At 40.6% G+C, this 21,070-nt stretch overlaps 1 protein-coding gene across 2 annotated transcripts; it reads right to left on the minus strand.

Annotated features, from left to right (window-relative positions):
- Positions 1 to 413: 413 nt before the first annotated feature.
- On the minus strand, positions 414 to 12,232 carry STX11 (syntaxin 11). 2 transcript variants are annotated; one of them, XM_059841756.1, is made up of 4 exons: positions 12,066 to 12,232; positions 4,440 to 6,729; positions 4,117 to 4,313; positions 414 to 2,718 (listed from the first exon to the last, which is right to left on the minus strand). In XM_059841756.1, exon 4 carries the CDS (start codon positions 2,711 to 2,713, stop codon positions 1,847 to 1,849), a length of 867 nt encoding a protein of 288 aa, XP_059697739.1. In that variant the 5' UTR covers positions 2,714 to 2,718; positions 4,117 to 4,313; positions 4,440 to 6,729; positions 12,066 to 12,232; the 3' UTR covers positions 414 to 1,846. The 2 variants fall into 2 exon arrangements, with proteins under 2 accessions (XP_059697739.1, XP_059697740.1); XM_059841757.1 differs by lacking the exon at positions 4,440 to 6,729.
- Between the last annotated feature and the right edge of the window lie 8,838 nt (positions 12,233 to 21,070).

Consider the following 21,070-nt stretch of genomic DNA (forward strand, 5'->3'; position numbering starts at 1 on the left):
CTCACTGGAGTCATCCTTAGACAAGCATAACACTGATATCACCAGTACACCACTGAATATCAAAATATCTTATATTTAGGAGATCAGTGTTACTCACTCTTCCCTTCTATCAGAGACTGGGGCTACAGCAAAAGGGACAATCACTTTCTGAGAAAAGTTATCCCTTTAGTTTCTATTTGTTTAAAAAATTCTGTCTGGCTAAAATTGTTTCCCAGTAAGATATGAAAGCTTGGAAGCTGGATTTATTTTGCTGTTTTGTTATATTATTACAAATAATAAGAAATGTTTGGGTTTTTTTTTTTTCCACACATAAAATCAGGGTGCAAAAGGTAAGAAGGGAGAAGTTTCACTGCAACTGGTACAGGAAGGTGTACATCTATGCACATCTGAGGAAAACTCCCAAATACAAAATATTTGAAATGTTGAAATATATTTATTAAAATTGGTACAAATAGGACCATCAGTTAAAAAAAAAAATCTGAAAAAATGTCCTGCATTTTTTCAAAGGACAGCAATAGATCACAGTGTATCAGGAAGCCACCTAGAAATACAGTTGGAAAACCTCCAGAAGCAGGAGTTGTGATCAATCACCAGACTCTATGAATATGCTCCACTGACAATGCTCAGTGCTTACCAGGACTGCACAGTTTTTCATTTCCTTGCAATACTCCAAACCTACTGGTTTGCCCTTGTGTAAGGGCAGACTCCCACAAGAGGAGAGTTTCCTTTGTAGCTTGAAAAGAGCACTGAAATGGCATGAAACTGTTTTCTTTTTTCTTCAAGTGTACTGAAGAAATAGTTCTGTTTACTTTCCCAGGTGGAGATTTCCCAACAATTAGAGAAAAGTCAAAATTTTTGTACACAAGTAAAATTGCATATTACAAAAATTTAATCCTTCATCTTATTTAAAAACCCATATTTGGTCAATGCTTATAAAAAATAAAAGTGTACTGACAGGCCAGTCATTCCACTAAAACTGCTTCTATGTATGTGCCAGTACAGGAGACCCTAAAATGCTTTCTCAGCCCCACAGCTGTTGTCTTCTTATACGTGTTTCTGCAGAAGGCCACTCCATATTTCTCCTCTGGCTGCAGTGTTAATTGGCAGAAAATTGCATCAGAACATAAAAGCATGGCAGGTTTGAAAACGAGAGTCAAGAGTGCCTCAAGTTAAAAAGTGAGTGAGATGTCTCAGTGTTGCAGTGCTTTTAGCCACCCTGAGATAGCTGGATACTCAAAATGGAAAAAAGCAGTCACTTGCACATAAATAGGACAAAATGTGCATATTATCATTTGAGGTGCAGCCACTTCTGTTAAAATTCCAGACAGCTGAAAATCAAGTCGAAAGAGAAACTAGTTCTGTGTCCTGCTCTTGCTCCAGGCTCAGTATTTTGTCAAATTTGTATCAAGGCTCCAAAGTAGTTAAAACTGAAACCTCCTGATTCTGTGGTATACTGTGTTGCCCCAGGCAATAAGGCTTCACTGCCTGCAGCCTCACTTCAACAAATAAGAATAAAGTTACTTCTTAAAAGTATTCATCTTCCCTAGGATAAGTTATTCATTCTTTCTTGGCTATATGAAACGAGTATCACTGTAGAGATATTGCACCTCTAGTTACAGTAACAGGATCTTTCAATAAAAATTACATTAAAAATAGTTTTATCAATATCTCTATCGAGTTCATAAATACAAACAACCTTCAGCACATTTAGTAAACAGGCAATGAACAAAACCAACTGCAAAATATCCCCCCTATTTCTAGGGCTCGTCATTACAGAAAAGTCTGTGGAAAGAACACCTGATTTTGAAGACATTCAAGTCAGTCTGTGATAGCTCCAGTGGGACCATCACCTTCTGCAACAAGATATGCAACAGCAGAGGATTGTTCTGAGGGGATGTTTTCTCCTGTATTCCAAAGCTTTTTTCACTTGGTCTTTAGCATCTCCTACATAGTCCTCAACATTTTGCATATTTATCTCAATAACATCAAAGGTGTCTGCCTGTTCCTCCACTAGCAGAGCCACCTGCAGAAAGAGCTCATGAACTTCCTTAATGCGACCTTCCAGCTTCACCAGCTCCTTGTGCCGCGTCTCTATCTCATTCAAGGCTGCACGAGCTCCCTTAACATCCGACAAGAGATTCTCTGAGAAGACATCCCATTTGCCTTGCTCAATCATCTCCTCAATCTGGTGACCAGAAACGTCTTTGCCCATGATCTCCAGCTGCCGCTGAATTCGAATCTTGCAGTTCTCCCGCTGGTTCATTTCTGCTGCATTGTAATCAAACATAGCGTCCTGAAATGTGTGCATGAGGTCAACGTAGTGGTTCTTTGCCACCCTGGCAATGACAGACATAGCTCCGTATTTTGTTATTGCATCTTCACAGAAATCTCTCATTACCTGCAGTTTCCTGTGGATGCTTTCTCCACGGCTCTTAATGTCTCTGGCAATACAATTAGTATCTCGTTTGATGCTACTAAGACGGCGCATGGAAGTGAGGAAGCGGGTGTTTTGCTTTCTGAGACGGTTGACATCCGCTTTCAGGTGGTCATTTTCTGCCCGGATGCTCTGAATGTCCTTATGAAGGATTTCCAAGGCATAATCTGTCTCATAAAGGAGAATATCCTGGGGCGAATTTTCATCATCATCACTATCAGAAAACTGTTGGTTGTGTAACCTGGCAAATTCACGCAGCTCACTTAAACGGTCTTTCATCCTGCCTGTAAAACAGGAACAGGAGGAATGAGTTTGAAGTAACTAAAATATTAGTTAAAAGAGTTGAAAATTTCTAACTAATAGCTACATCCTGGTGATAACTAAATCATAGATAACAAACACAACTCATCAAAGATAACCCAAAATACTAGATTTTAAATTTGTTCACAGTATTTTATACAGTGATGGATATCACATCCAAAACTCTGCTAGAACACTGTTCTAGAAGGTACAAGTTTAGAAACAAAACTGCAGGAAAGAAGACAACAAATCCTGAAGACAAATAAAAAAGAATAGTAGGACAGTCCCAAACTCCCCACAAAATGCCAGCCTTTTACTTGGAGAGGAAAACCAGACTCCTGATAGTAAGCCTTCAGCTATCAGCATCTGCAGACATGTTAATAACTGAACACCCTCCACTATTGCTTGCTAGAGAAATCTCTTCTAGCTCCTGATCCCTCATTACATCAACTGCCCAAAATGTCACAGGGCTTCCCTCATTCTAAGTTTGCTTTTCCTGGGAGAATACTAAGGAGCCTCTCATTAACAGAAATGGCCTTTTCGGATACCGTTGGGAAAGAAAAGTTTCCAAAAATGGTGTAGAAAGTATCAAGACAGGGGGGAAAAAAAGAAAAAAAAAAAAAAGAAAAAAGAAAAAAAAAAAAGAAAAAAAAAAGAAAAAAAAAGGAAAAAAAAAAGAAAAAAAAAAGAAAAAAAAAAGAAAAAAAGAAAAACGAAAAAGAGACATTTTAATGTCTCCAGATGCTTTCATTGACCATAGAGTATCAGACATTAACAATTAGGGGTGTGGCGCATCTCTTATGCAGATAGACTGCAGGAGCTGGGCCTCTTTAGTCTAGAAAGAGAAGATTGAGAGAGGATCTGATCAACACATAAATATGTCAAAGGCAGGTTCCAAGAGGATGGTGCCAGACTCTTTTCAGTGGTACCCAGAAACACAACAAAGAACAATGTCGATAAACTAAAACACAAGAAGTTTCATCTCAACATGAGGAAGAACTTCTCTACATTGAGGGTGGCAGAGGCTGCCCAGGGAGGTCACAGAGTCCCCCTCTCTGGAGGCATTCAAAAACCCCTGGACACATTTCTGTGTCACCTGATTTATATGACCCTGTCTTGGCAGGGATTTGGACTAAATGATCCCTAAGGTCCCTTCCAACCCTAACAATTTTGTGATTCTGTGAACTTTGTGCTTACCATTCCTTAAACTTAATCAAATATCATCAGCCTTCTACAGAGAGCATAGTAACAACTAGCTCAACAAGGATTTCACTTTCTGTTTGTGTTTTCTTTGTTAAGCAAATACTGAGTAAAGCTCCTGTGATAGACTCTTGATAATTTACGATCTGCACTTGAGACACTTCAAGCCCCATTCTTTGTACCTGGAATCTTCAGAAGTCAGCCCCTTCTGACTTGAGCCACTGCTGCAAACCTCGAGCACTTTGCTGAGTCAGATCGCAAAGGAACAAGCTGGACATCAGTGAATGAGCACATGGATCAAGGCCACTTGTGAAGGGCTCCTCTCCGGTGACATGGACAGCATCACACACAGTCCATGATCCAGCAGATCCAGTAGAGTCTAGTTGTAAGTGGAATAGAGGGATCAAGTTGCAGTTGCATTTAGAATCTTCACCCTGATTTTCCCAGCTCTCCAGTATTTAGTTCTAAAAGCCTACATTATTTGTACCTACATACCAAAACTTACATTTAAGGTGGTCAATATTAGTATCTTTTAGCTCTGCATTGAGGACTTGTATCTGTCTGGAATATGCCTCCACAGCTGAAGTGTTCACACTTTTGTCCTAACAAATGGATGCAATCTATTTAAATGTTGCCATCACAAACTGCTTAATGCAAGGCATTTTCCCTTCATGGAAATGTATAGCAATAGCACAAGATGCAACAGACCTACATGGAAACAAGAAAAGAGCCAGCCAGATATGAGATGGGGGGAAAGGAAAAAATAAGAAAATCCCAAATGTTTAGAAGCCATGGAAAAGGTGCCCAGAAAAGTTTTGGAATCAGAATCCTTGAAGATATTTAAAACTCTGCTTGACATGGCCCTCAGCAGCCTATACTGCCTGTGTGTGTTTTGAGCAGGCCTAGATTAGACAATGTTCAAAGGTTCTGTCTAAACTGTTCTGGTAATCAGCCTTAGATAAAAAGTTTGCTAAGCTGACCATGAACATTAAATATATTCAACTACTTGCACAAATCTATATAAGAGACATCTAACACATTAAAATATCAAGACAGCAACTACTCTGGAGTAACAACTGCAAGTGTATAACTGCCTTAATTCTAAGAGTGTGAGGTTTAACAGATTAGCTGTCAGTTTTATTTTATTTTAAAATGCTACGTATATTCAAATTGGAACATGTACTTCCATTTGTATTTTTGGGCTAGATAAATCTGTCCTTTGAAATATAAAGTTTCTTCTTCCAGTCCATCATGATGTGTACAACCAAACACACACACAGGAAATACAGGCCCGGTGATGACTGCAGAGGTTACAACTTTGAAGGCAGATACCCAGCAAGTACAGTCAGCTGAGGGCATGTTCCGTGCTCATCTTTTCATGTTACTGTGCTACTTACTGGTATTAATCACCACAGTGACAAGCTTTCCCATGATGCATGAGAAACATACAAATTGTCCTGTTGCAATAAGACTGCAGCCCCATACAACTGTGTATGACATGGGATTTCAGACAAGAAAGAAAATCCACTCTAAAAATCAAAAACTATGCATGTGTATACACCCCCTTTCTGTTAGCCCCATATACATACAAAAGGAAGTCCTACAAACATTGCCTAACATTGCCATGCAAATGTTCTGAAGCCTGTTAACTATGAAGAAATAATCTAAGGATAAAAAGTTATTTCTATAGAAACAAGTGAATTACACACTTAAGTTTATCTTAGCTTTAACATTTGTATATCCACACTCTATCCCCATATGGGCTGTTCACATAGGAGTTGGGCTCAATGATTCTTGTGTGCTCCTTCCAGCTCAGGATATTCTGTGATTCTGTGATCAGAGTCTGGGGACAAATGCTGAAATGATGAAGCAGTTTCACCACATCACCCATATTTCATGGCCAGCTGCTGGGAAGGAAGGCAGTGTACATTTTTTCTTCTTGTAGCATTCATAAATTCAGCTGCTACTTAATACCATCTTGTGACTTACCAAAAGTCTAGTCAGTAATCTTTTCAGTCTTGAGTAGGGCCTTACAAGATGAAGCTTTTACTTCCGTTGTTTGAGGAACAACAGATATTTCAAAACAAGTCAGTTAAAAATAATTTCTGTCAGTAGCTCTTCTCACCCTTGGAAGGTAAAAGGAACACACGTGGCTCATCCTGGCTCTGGATGACATGTGATTTTATCGCATGACACACAGTAGACGTGACCCAAAAAACAAGTGGTGAACAATTAGGAAATAACCTGCTCTTAGGCAAAATTACTTCATAGCTAAGTATGTGTCAGCACATTTCAATGACTTCCCATACGGCTTGTAGAGCAGGTAGTATTGATGGAAATCTACTCAGATGGACTTGCTGAATTGAACACACTGCATTCCAGGGCAAATAGAGTGCTGCTGTTGCACTAAAATAGAAGTCACGCATAGGTTAAAAAAGTGTTAAATTTAGCAGAAGCCTTTTAAGAATTGGAATCTCAGATTTGATAATTTTCTAGTAACTATCTGTTTAGTAAACAATTTTCTTAGACCAGAATTAATATTTTCACTTGGTATCTGTTGCCCAGTAATAGATTTGACAATATTAATTAACTTGGGATAAAGACTTTTTTTTTAACAGTAGGTTAAAACAGTAGGTTACTCATCTTTCCAGAAGAGTAATTGGCTTATAGCAGAGTACTAGTCATCTTTTCAGTCCAAATTCCCTGTCTTCCCAACCATGCCCATCACAGGTGGCACAGCAGGCTTGAATTTTTCAAATTACATCTTTTTTTTCTCTCTTCTCCTCTGTAAGGACCTGAAACAAAAAAAATTATAATCTAATGATAAGGACAGTTTGCCTTCTCAAGCTGTTCTAAGATCACATATGTGTATTAACTCCAAGATTAACAACTGTGACAGAGATCAGCAGTTCAAAATCTTTTTGTGGCCTCACTGAAAGGAAGTTATCCTCTCTGGAATTTCTTGAATTTCACAATGTTTAAAAACAGACAAATGTATTCAGGAATTAAAATCCATCAGTTAGCACTGAATGACAGTTATAAAGCTACAGAAATCCATCAAGAAGTTGCAAGTGTATCTGAAGACTACACTACCCAGCTCATATGCTCATCAAAGCCTGCGTACAGCAGAAGACCACCTTTATACTTTCTGTCACCCTAGGGACAAATATCTGCCATTGCAAATGTCTCTGGGTATTAATTTTTCCCAAAAGTTTGCATGAAGTGTCAATTTCTCTGTTTGTGCCAGGACAAGTTATTTATTACAAACTGATCTATTCAGAGAAGTAGGGATGACTCCTTTCTTTGCAGACTACTTTTGAATCTGGCAGAATCTCCAAGTCTCCAGTGGTTCCTTTCCGATCATAAAGTCTAGGAAAAACCTAGGGGGGAAAAATTAATTCAGATTGTTGCCTCTAATTGAAAGAAATGAGGCAATAATTTCTAGAATACTGATGGCTTTGGAGGTTCATCTTTGACTATCTCAGTTTCTTTATCAGTATTCAATCTCTTCAACAGAAAAGAACTCTCAGTTTTTGTATGACAACATATTATAAATTGAAGGATCTAGGGTGCATCTCACACTTCTCAAATGTATTGAATACAGTAAACATCCTGGTGTTTTCTGTGAACTGGTTATCAGCTTTCACAGACATTACTATCAAAACTAGGAGATGCTGCTGGTGTGCATTAAATGCACTAATATGCCATTTTTCACATATTTATGATGAGACTGAGAAAAAAAAATCTGATGTTTTAACTTGTTATTACTCAGTAGCCGTAGAATAAACATTATTCCTGCATTGGAGAGGTCAGCTTGTTTTACGTGGGTTGACTGCTACTATTTACTAGGCTGTCTAAATTTTCACTGGAGAGCTATGGATCACCAGTGACAAACTTTCAATAGTGGATAGATAAAATGGATTCTCGCTATCTCCTCTTGACATTTTCCTCACAAGTCACATAAATGAGCAATTGCAACTAGATTTGGTGTTCTTTGGGTGGGGTGGGGAGCAGAAGTAACAGGGCTATAGACAAAAAAAGTTTCTCCATCTTTACTGGTTTGCAACACCAAGGTCTTCTGGTAAAATTGGCCTAGATAGAGACAAGGGGAGTGTGAACTGTACCTCCAAGGGCTTGGCAAATGGTTAAGACAGATCCATACCACTTAATATAAACAGTGAGACAGCCATCTGTGCATTACTTGGCAATTACTACAGCTCGGCATCATTACAGGTCACTGTGCAGGGCAATCAGCCAGCATACTCACAGGCAGTGCTGGCACTACAGCACCATGAGAATATACATTAGCTAATTAATCACCTCGGCTTCCCTGGAACACATTGGCTCAGCGAAATAGCTGTGTACATGCCACATGTATATAACTACTATTGCAACCACACTGTGGTATTTCTAAGTGATCAAGACATTATGTTGGTATGCAAATAGAAATATGAGGTAGCATGTGATCATCAGTCAGAAGAAACAAGTTCTACTGATGTTTTTAAATTAGCACAACTGCATTATTTTTTGAAAAGCACATATTGAAGGCTTGTGATAAAGTGTTACAATCTGAGACCAAGTACTCTTGACTTTAAAAAAATTCCTTTAAGGTTAAATACAGGGTGTTTCCTTGGTATTTGATCATGTGGGCCGGTACACATCAGGCTCAGTTTGGGATTCTATTGCAAAATATACACAACTGTATCTGCATCAAACTAGTTCCAGCCAGGAAATAACCCCTATAACCAGCCCCACATTCGTACCCACACCCTCGGCCCCAGTACGTGTCAGGCTTTATGGCAGTTACACTACTTAGCAGCTCATGGGTGTTTACAGGCCCATTCAAGGCACCTGTGAAGTTGAGACTAGATATAGATGTAATTAGGGACACACCTGATTGGGCATATCAAAAGCTCAAACAAGCTTTATTCTTGCTTTCAAAAATAAGTGAGTTGTCAATACCACAAAAATAGCACAGAGAAAAGGCATAGCAGGAAAAGCTGGACCATGCAGTCATTCCTTCACTTTTGTGAACGTGAGTTTGTTGAGAATAATCCTGGCAATTAATGGGTTAACTGCCATAGCAGATTAGGCAAAAGTTGAACACATGATAAGCCTTTGGAAGTCAAGATATGTGACATCATTCTCTCTCTGATAAAACTACATGTAGTTTTATCTAGATGCAAGTTCCAAGCACTGTGTGAGAGCTCTTGCTGATTGTGTAGAGTGTCTTGATATCTCATCTAGCCTATCAAAGCAGACATAAAAACCAAATTTTTTTGCTCCCCTCATGTAGAGCCCCCCCCCACTACACAACAGGGGTTCCCAGGAGCCAGCCCTAGGCCACTCCCTGGGAATGATGTTCCTCACCAGAGTTGATTCATGGCCACATCTTGGGGAATAACCCAAAATGCAAGCATAACCAAAAATGGCTTCACTGCAAAAAGTGGTAACCCCAGATTTGGCAGTGAGATGGGTTCCCTAGATCAAGTTAACATTGCCTGCACCATGCTTTGTCATCCTTGAACTACCAGAATGACCAGAGTCAAAGAAAATTGATGGGCCAGATAAAAGATCATTGAACGTGTATCTGGTCCAGCACCTTCATATTTTACATAGCAGTTGTCTTCTCAACATTAGAACTGGTTTTGAACATATCATCATTAGGATGGGTATTTGTCACACTCAGAGACTATCCATATTTTCCATTAGTGACTTGGAGAGTGAAACCAAACATGAGCTTGTACAGAATTCAGGTGACAGGAAGGGAGTAGAAGCAAGCGTTTGGTGAGGGCAGGGAAGGAGAAATGATGAGATTTTAAGGTGATCTTGACAGTAAGAGAAGAATTAACAAAAATAAAATGAAATTCAGTATAGTCAAGCCTGGCACATTTAGATAAAATTATTCACACAAATATAAAGTAGGAAATGCCTAGTTTGGCAGCAGGAAGGCATTGGTGAGGTTATAGCTGATTGCAAACCACAAAACAAGCTCACAATATAGGATCATTGTAAAAAAACCAAAACCTAATGTCTTAAATGAGAGATGGCTTGAGAAGGACTGGTTTTACTCTGCTTGGCATAGATAAGGCCTCAGTTGGAAAAGTACATCCTGAAACAGTTATCACATTAGGAAACTCAAAGGGAGCATATTTGGCATATAATTGTCTCCAAACATTTTAGAAAATGCACTCCTGAAGAAAGAGGACCAGAAGGAATTATCTTCATTTAATTCAGAAGACGAGGGAGGGAGATACAGTACTCCAAGACATAAAAAGAATTTTCTGTGGAAAGGGAGATGGTCAGTTTGATCCCTGTGTTGACACTGGAGACACGCAAAGTAATCAATTTCTTTCATAAGGCCTACGTTGAACTGGCTGTGACTTGCTAAAAATTACACACTTGTCTGCGAAAGCACTGTGGGACCTTCTTCGTTGACAGAAAGAGAGAAGATACAGAAAGCCCTCTCAGGCCTGATTGAGGTGCACAGCTCCAGTGCACCAATAAAGCAATGTCTTACAGTCCCACAGTGGCCCTGCATTCCCAGGATTTGTTCCATGCCCTCACCCCCAGAGTCACTGTGTGTCCAGCACAAAGTGAACATTCACACAGTGCTGCCCATGCTGGAGAGAAATTTAGGTGACTCTTTTCATGCAGCAGATTGTCTTCCTTCTCTATCATTTATGCACCAGTGGCAACTACAATTTCTCCTTCTGAATCAGGTCTTGGTTACTGTTAGTGTTAGTATAGTGAAAGATGTCAGACAGAGAGCCTAATCCCACAGCAGCCAAATTTTCCCCAATTGATAGAGCATGCAGTTGCATTCCATAGCATCATGTTTATCTGCAGTGCCCAGAAGGTAATCCATTTTACTCATTTTAGTGCCTCAAGAGATCTTCTGTGCCATGCTTACTTTCGTCATGGAGATGTCTTTCAACAACAGAGTGTAACTTGCAGTTTTAGCCTCAACCAAAACTCCAGATAACATATGACTGAACACACAATTTCAGTTTCAGAGCAGTGGGCATACAAGGCAGTCAGAGAAAAAAGGTTATCAGAGGAGTTGGACACCTAAACCATCCTCTCCTAATGATGACATTTATTCTGTTCATCTGTTAGACCTCTGGTCACTTTCGAATAAAAACAAAAATTATGGTCATCTTGTAGTCTCATCACTATTTAAATAGCAAGTATCAGCAGTGGTAAGAAAGCATCATCATTCAAATTGTATTCTCATCCTAAAAAGTCATAGTTTGCCATTTTGATACCTGACAGCTTAAAAGACAGTTGCTGAAATACCCTCTAAAGAACAGGAACAAGAAGTGCAAGCGTCCATTTTTGGCCAGTGCTGTTATTCTAGTCATTTCCTTTCTCAGTATCAGAGTGACATGTAGTTATCTTAGACATACATGAGGGCCAGTTCTTCTTGGTAGGAAGGAAATGAGTATCAATTTAATCAGAAGCAATCAAAGAACACTAACTTTTGCACCCACTTCTAGATCTGGCCACGGTGGCACTCAAGAACTAAGGGAAAGCTATCATATTTTGCATATAAACCAATTTTCTGTAAAATCTGCTGTGGAGCTATTCATAACCATGTATGAGCGCTATGAATAAAATGTTAATACTTGTTAAGCCAGACAAACAAGGCAGTGGAAATGCAGACATATATTTGAAAGTGCCTCTGTTTTTCTCTCATCCTGTGAAAACCCAGCCATCCCTTTTGTATTCCATGAAGACCAGGGCTAGGCATCTTTGGACCCAAAAGCCCAGTCCGCATATCCTATTATTTAACTCTCCTGTCTCCGGGCTTCACACTTCGCCACTCGACTCAAAAGGTGCAGTTTCGTCTACTCGTAGGCAAAACGGAGCTGCCAAGCGCCCCGCACGCCCCGACAGCCAGGGAAGGGGCGGCTAGCCCGGGCTCCGGCGCCGCCCAACATTGCCCTCCCTCCGGCAGCAGCTCCTCGGCGTCGGGGAACTCCAGCTGATGCTCAAGGGAGCTCGGGAATACGGCTGTGCCCCCGTCCCGGGAGCCAGCACCGGCTGTGCCCGGGGTGAAGAAACCAAGCCCTGCCTGGCCCCCGAGGAAAGCGCTGTATCGTCCTCCCCCGTCCCGGGAGGTACTCACCCCAGGGCAATCCGGCCGGTCCTGTGTCGTTCCGTTTCGCCAGCGCCGCTCCCCAAGGTGCCGGTGCCGCTGCCCGATGTGCCGGTGTCGGAGGTGCCGGAGGTGCCGGAGGCGTCGGTGCCGCCGCAGACCCCGCGCCGTCGAGGGGAGCGCTCATCCCCGCGGAGCGCCCCGCCCCTCCGCCCGGCTGGCTCGCCTATTGGCTGCGAGGGCCTGATTTGCATGGCAGCGCCCCGCCCCCTCCCGGGCCCGTGGGAAGATGCGCGGTTCGCGTCGCTGCCCAGCGCGGGGAAACTCCGTCCCGTGGGTGCCGGGAAATGTGGGCGCGGTGAGCTGGCCCGTCTCTTCGCCATCGCCCCCGTGGACCTGCCCTGACCTTTCTTGTCCTCGCCTCCCCGCCGGCAAGCGGGGGCTTTCTGACTCTGTGATTCTGTAATTCAAATTGCCGCTTCTTAGTGTAAGGAAGATGCGCTCTTCGCTTCATGCTTCGGAGTTTGGGTCAAATTAAGTCCTTTCTGGCGTTGTGACTTCCTGAGAGAAAAACCCAACAGCTTCCCCATCATTCTAACTGAAAAAAAACATAACAAAACTCTGATGTCACAATGTTTGGTACACGTTAATCATACACATTAATTAGCCATGCAAGTAGTTACAGAGATTGTTCATGTCTTTCTGAGATGGGAAGTTTTTGCTTTTCTTGAAAATCTTGGACATGTACTTTTTTCTCCTTTTCATCACAAAACTGGAATGTAATCTGAATCTGAAAATTTTAAAATATAGAAGTTACTTTTTTGTTGGTGCTGAGAAGTAGCTGAAAGAGCAACTGTGCTTTCCTGAGCAGTCATCAGTTAGTTATAAGGCTCCAAAATTTCTTACATTGCATCACTCCCACCCTGGGTGACCAAGAATGAAATCTGTCTTGATGGAGACAATTGCAGAGATGTAGGAAGCTTCCTCCCTCCTTATCTTCTATGCTGTCTTTGTGTCAGGAAAAAAATATAAGTAAAAGGAAAATATTTGAGCTGGTATGGTTAAAGGTTAGTTAAAAATATATCAGACAGAAAGGCTCTTTTACCTTGAAAAATCCAGGACTGCCCTGGGCATTTTGCTGGGACTTTTCTCTTAGACCTTGATGCTGGAGACAAATTTAGGTGCATGGGTCTCACCAGTTCCCTAAAACTACCTGAAGGCACTGAATTGTGAGTGGGTTTTCTCTTCCAGGCTGCTGCTTTGTGAGACCAGCTGCAACATCCCCACATGTGGGCAGGCAGTTTTCTCCTTGCCATTGGACCACAGAAAGCAAATGGGCTTTTAGTGTTGTTTGGTTTGTTAATGCAAGCAGAGCTGGAAATAGAGCTGGGTGCCAATGTAATGTCATGGGTAATCAAAGGTACAGGCTGCTTTGTGTTGCGCTGTTTTCCTGGAGCTTACCCATCTCTATAAAAGCAGTTTGTGCCCGTAACATCTGTACTAGTTTCAGTATGAAGTTGTAGTAGTGTCAATCTATAATAATGGACACTTGTGAAACATTTAGCTGAAACCAGAGCAAATTGCTACCAGTTCAGTGTGTATCCTGGAGCCAGTTCTCAGACACGTAAAATTCACATACACTTCTGGATGTGCAGTACACATGAGCCTCTTCTAAGTTGGAATCAGATTTGATGTAATCTAGCTCACATTGATTCAATCAAAGTAATGATTCATGGTCCTGGACAATTAACTTTTTTCTTTTTAACCTCATGGATCAGTAGAGTCATTCTGACAATACATGATTTATCAATTGCCAAGATGAGTTGAAGGGAGACACCAAAAGATTGATGCTAGAAATTTCTTTAACTACATTCATTTACCAGAGAAACTGAGTCTTCAGTTGTGATACTCCCAGCTTGAGAAAGGTCCAACATTCCTGCTCTGTCTTTTCACATTTCATTGTAACCTCTCACAAAAGCTACTGATGTTACAGAACAACTTCATCAGTAAATGTTGCTGATGTAAAGAGATTCTTCTTTACTACATGAGGAATAGAGTGCTGAAAAGATTTCAGAAGCCAAGTATCTCCACAGGTAGCTAAACCCACCTTAATTCTTTGTTGAAGCCCATGGAGATATTTGGATTTACATAGGGATAACATAGTGCTCTAGGTACTGAGCCCTGCAGATGTTTTTCTTTTTGCTTTTCTTTTCTCTCCTTCATTAGGAAGGAAGGAAGACGAGTGCTACAAAGGATGAAGTGCTGAAAGCTGTGCAGATGTAATTGCTGTGGAGTCAGAGGATGCCCTGTGCCAGGGCCTTCTCTCTTGCTTATTTAGGAAAGGATTTAACATTCTTCTCCAATCATGCCCCAAAGGCATGTGAAGCCAGCCCTGGGTGTATTGCCCATGAATCCCTTGTGAACCTCAACTTGGCACTCATGTATGGCTCTGAAAGTTCATTACCCATACACAAGTTCTTAATCTAGTTAGGGCTGTATCAAACGCCAGATTGGATGCATGGGAAATAGCCCTGGGACTTCTGTTGACTTCAGAGATGATGGCAGGTGCCAGCATGTTTTATTAAGCTAGTAACCAATAAATGAACAAATTCAAGATGTTTTCACATGACGAATGTAAGCACGCGTGGTTAACTGGAGCCAGTGGAACAGTACTGATTTCTGGGAACTGAAGGCTTGGTTGATTATCAAATAAGCCATTGGACTTCTCTGCTGCTGTCACAGCTTTTGAATGCAAGAGCATAGCCCATAGGTCACATCAGTTGGCCTAATGAGAAGCTTTACCTAACCCTGTTCCTGTACTTAGTAGAGGTGTGTATTCTAACTCCTGTTATCAGACAGGAGTGAGGTATTTTTTTCTCCTGCACATTTGCATGCCCAAAGACTGAGATCAGTTAACTTTTGCAGTATAGGGAGCACTTTGCAACCTGTCAGAGCAGAGACAAAGACATCTTTATGTGATTCAAGAGGGATAAAAGGGGAGGAAGGTACATTGCAGGCATGCGCATTTGGGTATAGTCCCAGTAACAGCAGAATCCAGGGCAAGTTCATATTGACAAAAAATACATGCTCTATTTTTCACTCATCACTACTCTCTGAGCAGAAAATGGCCAAGGGGTTAAAAGCCTGAGATGGCCTAGAAGGGTGAGGCAAACAATAACTAGACCTTTACAAAGAGAACTATTGCAAAATGAAGACATTTCCATAGCTTTTTATGAGCATCCTTTTCATATTAGTCATTCACAGAAAAGGTGTTGCTTTCTAAAACTCACCAAGTTTTGATGAAATAAAACAATTCTATCCTAGAATTGTGTGAACATAAATTTTATACAGCCATGTAGATGGATCATTTTATTCATGCTGCCAGTGCTTTTCAACAAGCAATATAACATCCAGAAAGTGGTGGGGAGCCTGCCCAAAGTGCACAGGGAGTTCCTGTACCATGCAGACTACCTTCTTCTGAAGGCATGCTGCACAGGTGGAAACCTTTCAGATGGCTTTGTGGCTAGATCTAAATGTGTTGTGGTAGACCTTCCCAAGGGTAGCATGGTAGTGACATGCTACAGATCTGAGAAGAAAAAGAAAAGCTTTTTGTTTAGTTGAAGGTGAGGGAAGAATTATTTGGGATAATTTACCTGAGAATACACAGCCAGAGAGCAATTAATTTCACAGCCCAGTAATGACCAATTGCTGCCTGGAATCCTCTGTGAATGGCAAGGCACATGGTATCTAAGCAAATTGTACGTGACACAGTTACAGCATGATAGATTTCCTTGGAATGAAAGAAGTCACTGCTGATGTTTGCATGATTTAGCTTAAAAAAAAAAAAAGCCCTAAAAATTAATGGCACTTGTCAAAGTAGAAGGGTATTTGTCAAACACCTTGCAAGACTTATCTGAGAAAAGTGGAGGCTTATATTTTATCTTTGAAACCTGTCTGATGGCTGAGGCAAGTATCCCAGGATTCTGAGAGGCAGCTGCTCCCAGCCACACTTCAAGCCTCGTAGTTAGGAAATGTAGGGACAGGAAGTACTGGGGGCGCTGAGCAGCTGCACAGCAACGCCACTAGAGCCCATGGGTCTCCTCCCATTTACCCCAGCCAGGGAGAATCTCCGTACGTGAGGAGTGAGTAAGGCAGAGGGGCAGCTGAGTACCTGCACTGCTGCCAGTGTTTGATGGATGCAGGTGCCTTGGTGGTTACTCACAGAAAGAGTGCCCAAACCTGCCCAAACCTTCTGGGCACCTGGGTGAGTCCCAGGTGCTTCCAGCTCTCCTCAACTGACCCTGTGCTCAGAGGCACCAACAGGTGAGAGAGAGGCTCTGTGGCAGCCAAGGGGTACAGTCATCTTTCCATGAGCAGCAACTATTAGCTTCCAATCAATTTAATGTGCATCCAATTGGGATGGAGCTGGGCCCTGTCAAACATATCCTTTAACTTCTGGATCTCTGAAAATATGAGATTCTGGCCTTTGCAATTGTCAAGTTTATAACTGAGTAAGCAAAGTGATGTGGAAGTCCCAACAGATGAACCAAAACCAGAGCACACAGCCTCTCCCAATTTGTCAATGTAGAGAATTATGTGGTGTGTAAAGGTGTTTTTACATATATATATATATATATATATATATATATATATATATATAATAAATAAATATATGTACAGACATATATATACATACATACATACATTACAAGTTACATCTCTGTGTACTGTTGTGTACTGCTATGGCAGAGAAGGAAGACTGCACTGTGTATACAGGCTCAGTTCTTATTTCTTCCTTGTACTTTCAGCTTCAGCAATGCAACTTAGCCTGGCTGTGCCTCTTGTTAAGCTGGATAAGTATCTACTAGGAATAATTCAAGTATGGCTGATTTTAAATTGAGCTAGGGAGTGGATTAGATGACCTCCTCAAATTTATTTTAGCCCAATTTTCTAAATCTTATTGACATGTGTCAAAGATATTTATAGAACATTTATGTATTCTATGTTCTATATATATTCTATACATTTGTAGAAATAAAAATATTAAAATACACTAAAACATAAGACTTCATTTTCAGGGGGATAAATCAGTTCTCCAAAGTTCAAACCAAATATTGGAAGTGGGTATTTTTTATTAAAATAATAAACAGTTGCAATCATATAGTAAGATTTTTGACAGATTACAGAAAATCTATTAATAATCATACTAAAAAATATTGTAAGGAAAATCTGGTACTGTTCTTTTAATCCTAAGAAGTTAATTCCCACTTTTTTTTTTTTTTCTACAGGAAAAAAATTCTGGAAATATCTGTCATCTACTCTGCCTTTGTACAGTGCCTAACTAAATAAACCTTGCTTCTTGGCCAAGGCAGCAGGCAGTCCCCCCCAGAAACACCACACAGGCAGGGGAGAAGCACAGAAAACAATGCTCCACACTTCTTACATTGCATGGCTTGCAAGCCTGGTAGGCAACACTGGTAGTGTTACACTTGTATGTTACAAGGATGTTAAACACAGCTTCCATCTTACAGAATAAATTTTTACAATGCGATAAATGAAAGAAAACCCAACTCACATTTAATTATGCAAGGGAAGATCCTACATAAGTAATAATTTTAAATACTGTCCATATTTAATGTTAACTACAGCATATATAATTGCTGTGAGTACAAATTTGCGGTGAATTTAAAATGAAGTATAACTCACAAAATAATTCAATAACAGATAAACAAAATTAATATACTGAAGCAAATTTAATATAATATTTAATAGAAAATAATTTTTAAATTGTGATTAATATAAAACAGCCAATTTAAAGTTCAACAATAATCAGTACTACATCTAGAATACATCTAGAGAAGTGAGTCTTTACTTAATTTCAAATAGCACTTGCTTATCAAATTTTCACATGCTCACTACCTGAAGATTACAGGAGATTGACACGTCAATTTATGATGAAAAATGTTTCTATTTTGTGACATGGTAAGAAAATTTTCCAAGTGGTGCTTGAAATCATGCCATATCTGCAGCTGTAGTGACAGTTAAATTAATTTCATCTAAGATAATCCTTCTTTAGGGACTTTTTCTCCCCCTTCATTCCTCAAAGGGGTCAGGTCACCCATTCAATTGATGCCATGCAGTCCTTTTAACTCTCTAGGAAACATGGAGGAGGGGTGGGCACAAGACACACTAGGATAGCAGATTCCCTATATTTCCATCTCCACCCATCCTGGAATACACAGTTTTCTTAAGATTATTCTGTTACTCATATGGTGCCATTCCTCTCTCTCCCTCTGACTGGATTCTCCACATAGGATTTAGCCCCTTATGGTTCACAGAGAAGAACTTAACTACTTTTGCAATTCAAAATCACAGCCAATCTGTGGGGCTACTCTGGTAAGTGAGAGTGTATGGATGTGAGCTTTGGAAACCTGAGTAATGTTCTCTCTGCTGCCTTACGCTTTCCTTAGTCTTGGGAAAGAGCAAGCAGATAAATGACCCTCCCTACTGCTATAGAACTGCATGGCCTGAAAATACATTTTAGGAAGAGTTCTTGCTCCCCTTCCTTGATGAAGAAAGTCAGCAGATCTGGATTCCCAGTATAAGGAGGATGTAGATGAACTTCAGTGAGTCCAGCAAAGAGTCACCAAGATGGTCATAGGTTTGGAGTGTGTGACCTGTAGGGAGACGCTGAAGGTTTGTTTAGCCCAGAAAAGAAAATATTTAGTAGATCTAACAGCAGCCTTAATGTACTGAAGAGATTACTGATACAACCCAGGTGTATGGCAGGAAAATTAGAAACAATGCTCATAAATTGGGATAAAGTTCCAATAGGAAGTAAAGGAAAAACTCACATTATGAGGGGAGTGAAGCACTGGAACAGGAGATTGCCCAAAGACATTGTGGAATCTCTATTCTTGGAGATTTTCAAGATCTGTCTGGCCAAAGCACAGAGATCAATGTTGACTCTGAGAGATTGGAGCAGGAGATTGGACAAAATTACTGCCTGATGTCTTTCCTAACCTGTGATTCTAATGAGGTCCAAAATCCACAGCTGTAGAGGCCAGATCTTGGTGCTGAAAGATCTCTCTAAATAGGAAGCCCTTAAATCCCACATCCTACATACCTCAGTGCAGGAGCAGCCAGGCTGCCCATGCAGTGCCTGTTAGTGCATGAACAGTGTCTCAGGTAGGCTCATTAGCTGCTCCAGCAAAGCCAGCTCTTCACAGGCAATGTTCTCACAGCAACACACCTACATTTCTTGGCTACTGATCCACTTATTTTCCCAAGATTTGTTATTTCCAATGATATGTATCTGCAGTTACAGCATTTGCAGCTTGCTTTGAAAACAAATCTGTCTTCGTTCAGGTGTCTGATTGCAGAGCAATCTCCCCACGCTGTCTGTCAGTGCAAGACATAAAACACGTTCTCCTGGCCCCAGCTGGTGGCCTGACAGGGAGCACTGCCAAACTCTTATGGGATTAGTAGGTGCTAGGCGTATCCAGGCTCTCTGTGACTTGGTCAAAGAACTGTAGCAGGCAGTGTCACAGGGTAACATGGGTTTGCACTATATTTCAAGTGATAAGAGGGACTGATTAGACCCTGAAAAGCACACTCCAAATTCTCTTACATACCCAGGAATATGCCCATCAGTCTTCAAACCTGTACTACATGGAAATTTTCAGAATCTTATTCCCTGAAGATGGAAGGAGATACGTGTACCAGTTGTTGAAGGAGAACATCAGACTTGAAAGATGATTTTCCAAGTAACATTAGAAGCCCTGCCATCCATGTGGCTTTGGTGACAATTAAATTGATGGACTAAGCTAGGTTTTTATGTGACAACAATAATAATATTGCATTACATTTATAAAGTATGTTCCACTTCAGGCTCTCTAAACCAATTTGCAAGCAATTACTTTAAAATACTGCTGTGTGTATTGCTACCCATGCATTATAGATGGGAAAGAAATCACAGAAAGTGTCAAAATGCCTAGAGGTGTACAGCAAGTCTTGATCTAACTAGAAGTTGCATCCCAATCCCCTGAGTGCTAGTTCTCTCTTATCATGAAAAGATTACATGTCTTTTCATGTCTCTGCTTTTTTCTTACAGATATTTTGTTTCTCTAAAGTCTTGTCTCTGTACAGCCATCTTTCTACTTAAATAATTCTCTCCCTTCAATAATTCCTTATGTGTGAATGTTATTTATATAATGTGGAAAAAACTGTGTGATATTTAATGGGTCTATACCAGTTAAAATTAATTGCCAAATTCTGCTTTCAGTGAAGTTAGTGGAAGTTTAAATGTGGCATCAAATGAGACAGGCCCAATATTATAAACTACAAGAAGCATAACATGGAGGATAGACAATGGGTTGTTTTGGTTTTGGTATAGAGGAGAATCAAACATTTTATAAGACTATGTAGTGATAAGAAAAGAGGAAATGGCTTTAATCTGAAAGAGTGTAGGTTTAGATTAGATATTAAGAAGAAATCCTTTATTGTGAGGGTGGTGGGGCACTGGAACAGGTTGCCCAGAGAAGCTGTAGATGTCCCATCCCTGGAACTGTTGGATGGGTTGGATCCAGTTGGATGGGGCTTTGAGCAACCTTGTGTAGTGAAAGCTATCCCTGCCCATGGCTGGTGGGTTAGAACTGAATGATCTTTAAGGTCCCTTCCAACCCAAACCATTCTCTGAATCCATGATAAGGATTATGTATCAAGGTGAGTGAATAGATCAAATGCGTCCTCTAGCCAATGCCCTTAAGACAAGTACCAGAAAGCAAAATGAAATTAATTATATAAATGCTCTGGCAGCTGCCTTAGGCAGTTAAAACTTTTTTTTTTAATAAAATGCTTCCCAGATCCTAGAGACAAGCATGAACAAGCCCCCAGAACTCAGATATTTACACAACTGCAAATCACAACCAGACTTGTTAGTGTCTCGTCCTCCTAATGAGCTGATCCAAGAATCCAAACTCTGCTGCCCCAAACCTTGGAGAAGTAGGGGTTCACACCCAGATACAGGCAGAGTA

This window comes from Haemorhous mexicanus, chromosome 3, assembly GCF_027477595.1.
Source record: "Haemorhous mexicanus isolate bHaeMex1 chromosome 3, bHaeMex1.pri, whole genome shotgun sequence".
NCBI lineage: Eukaryota > Metazoa > Chordata > Aves > Passeriformes > Fringillidae > Haemorhous > Haemorhous mexicanus.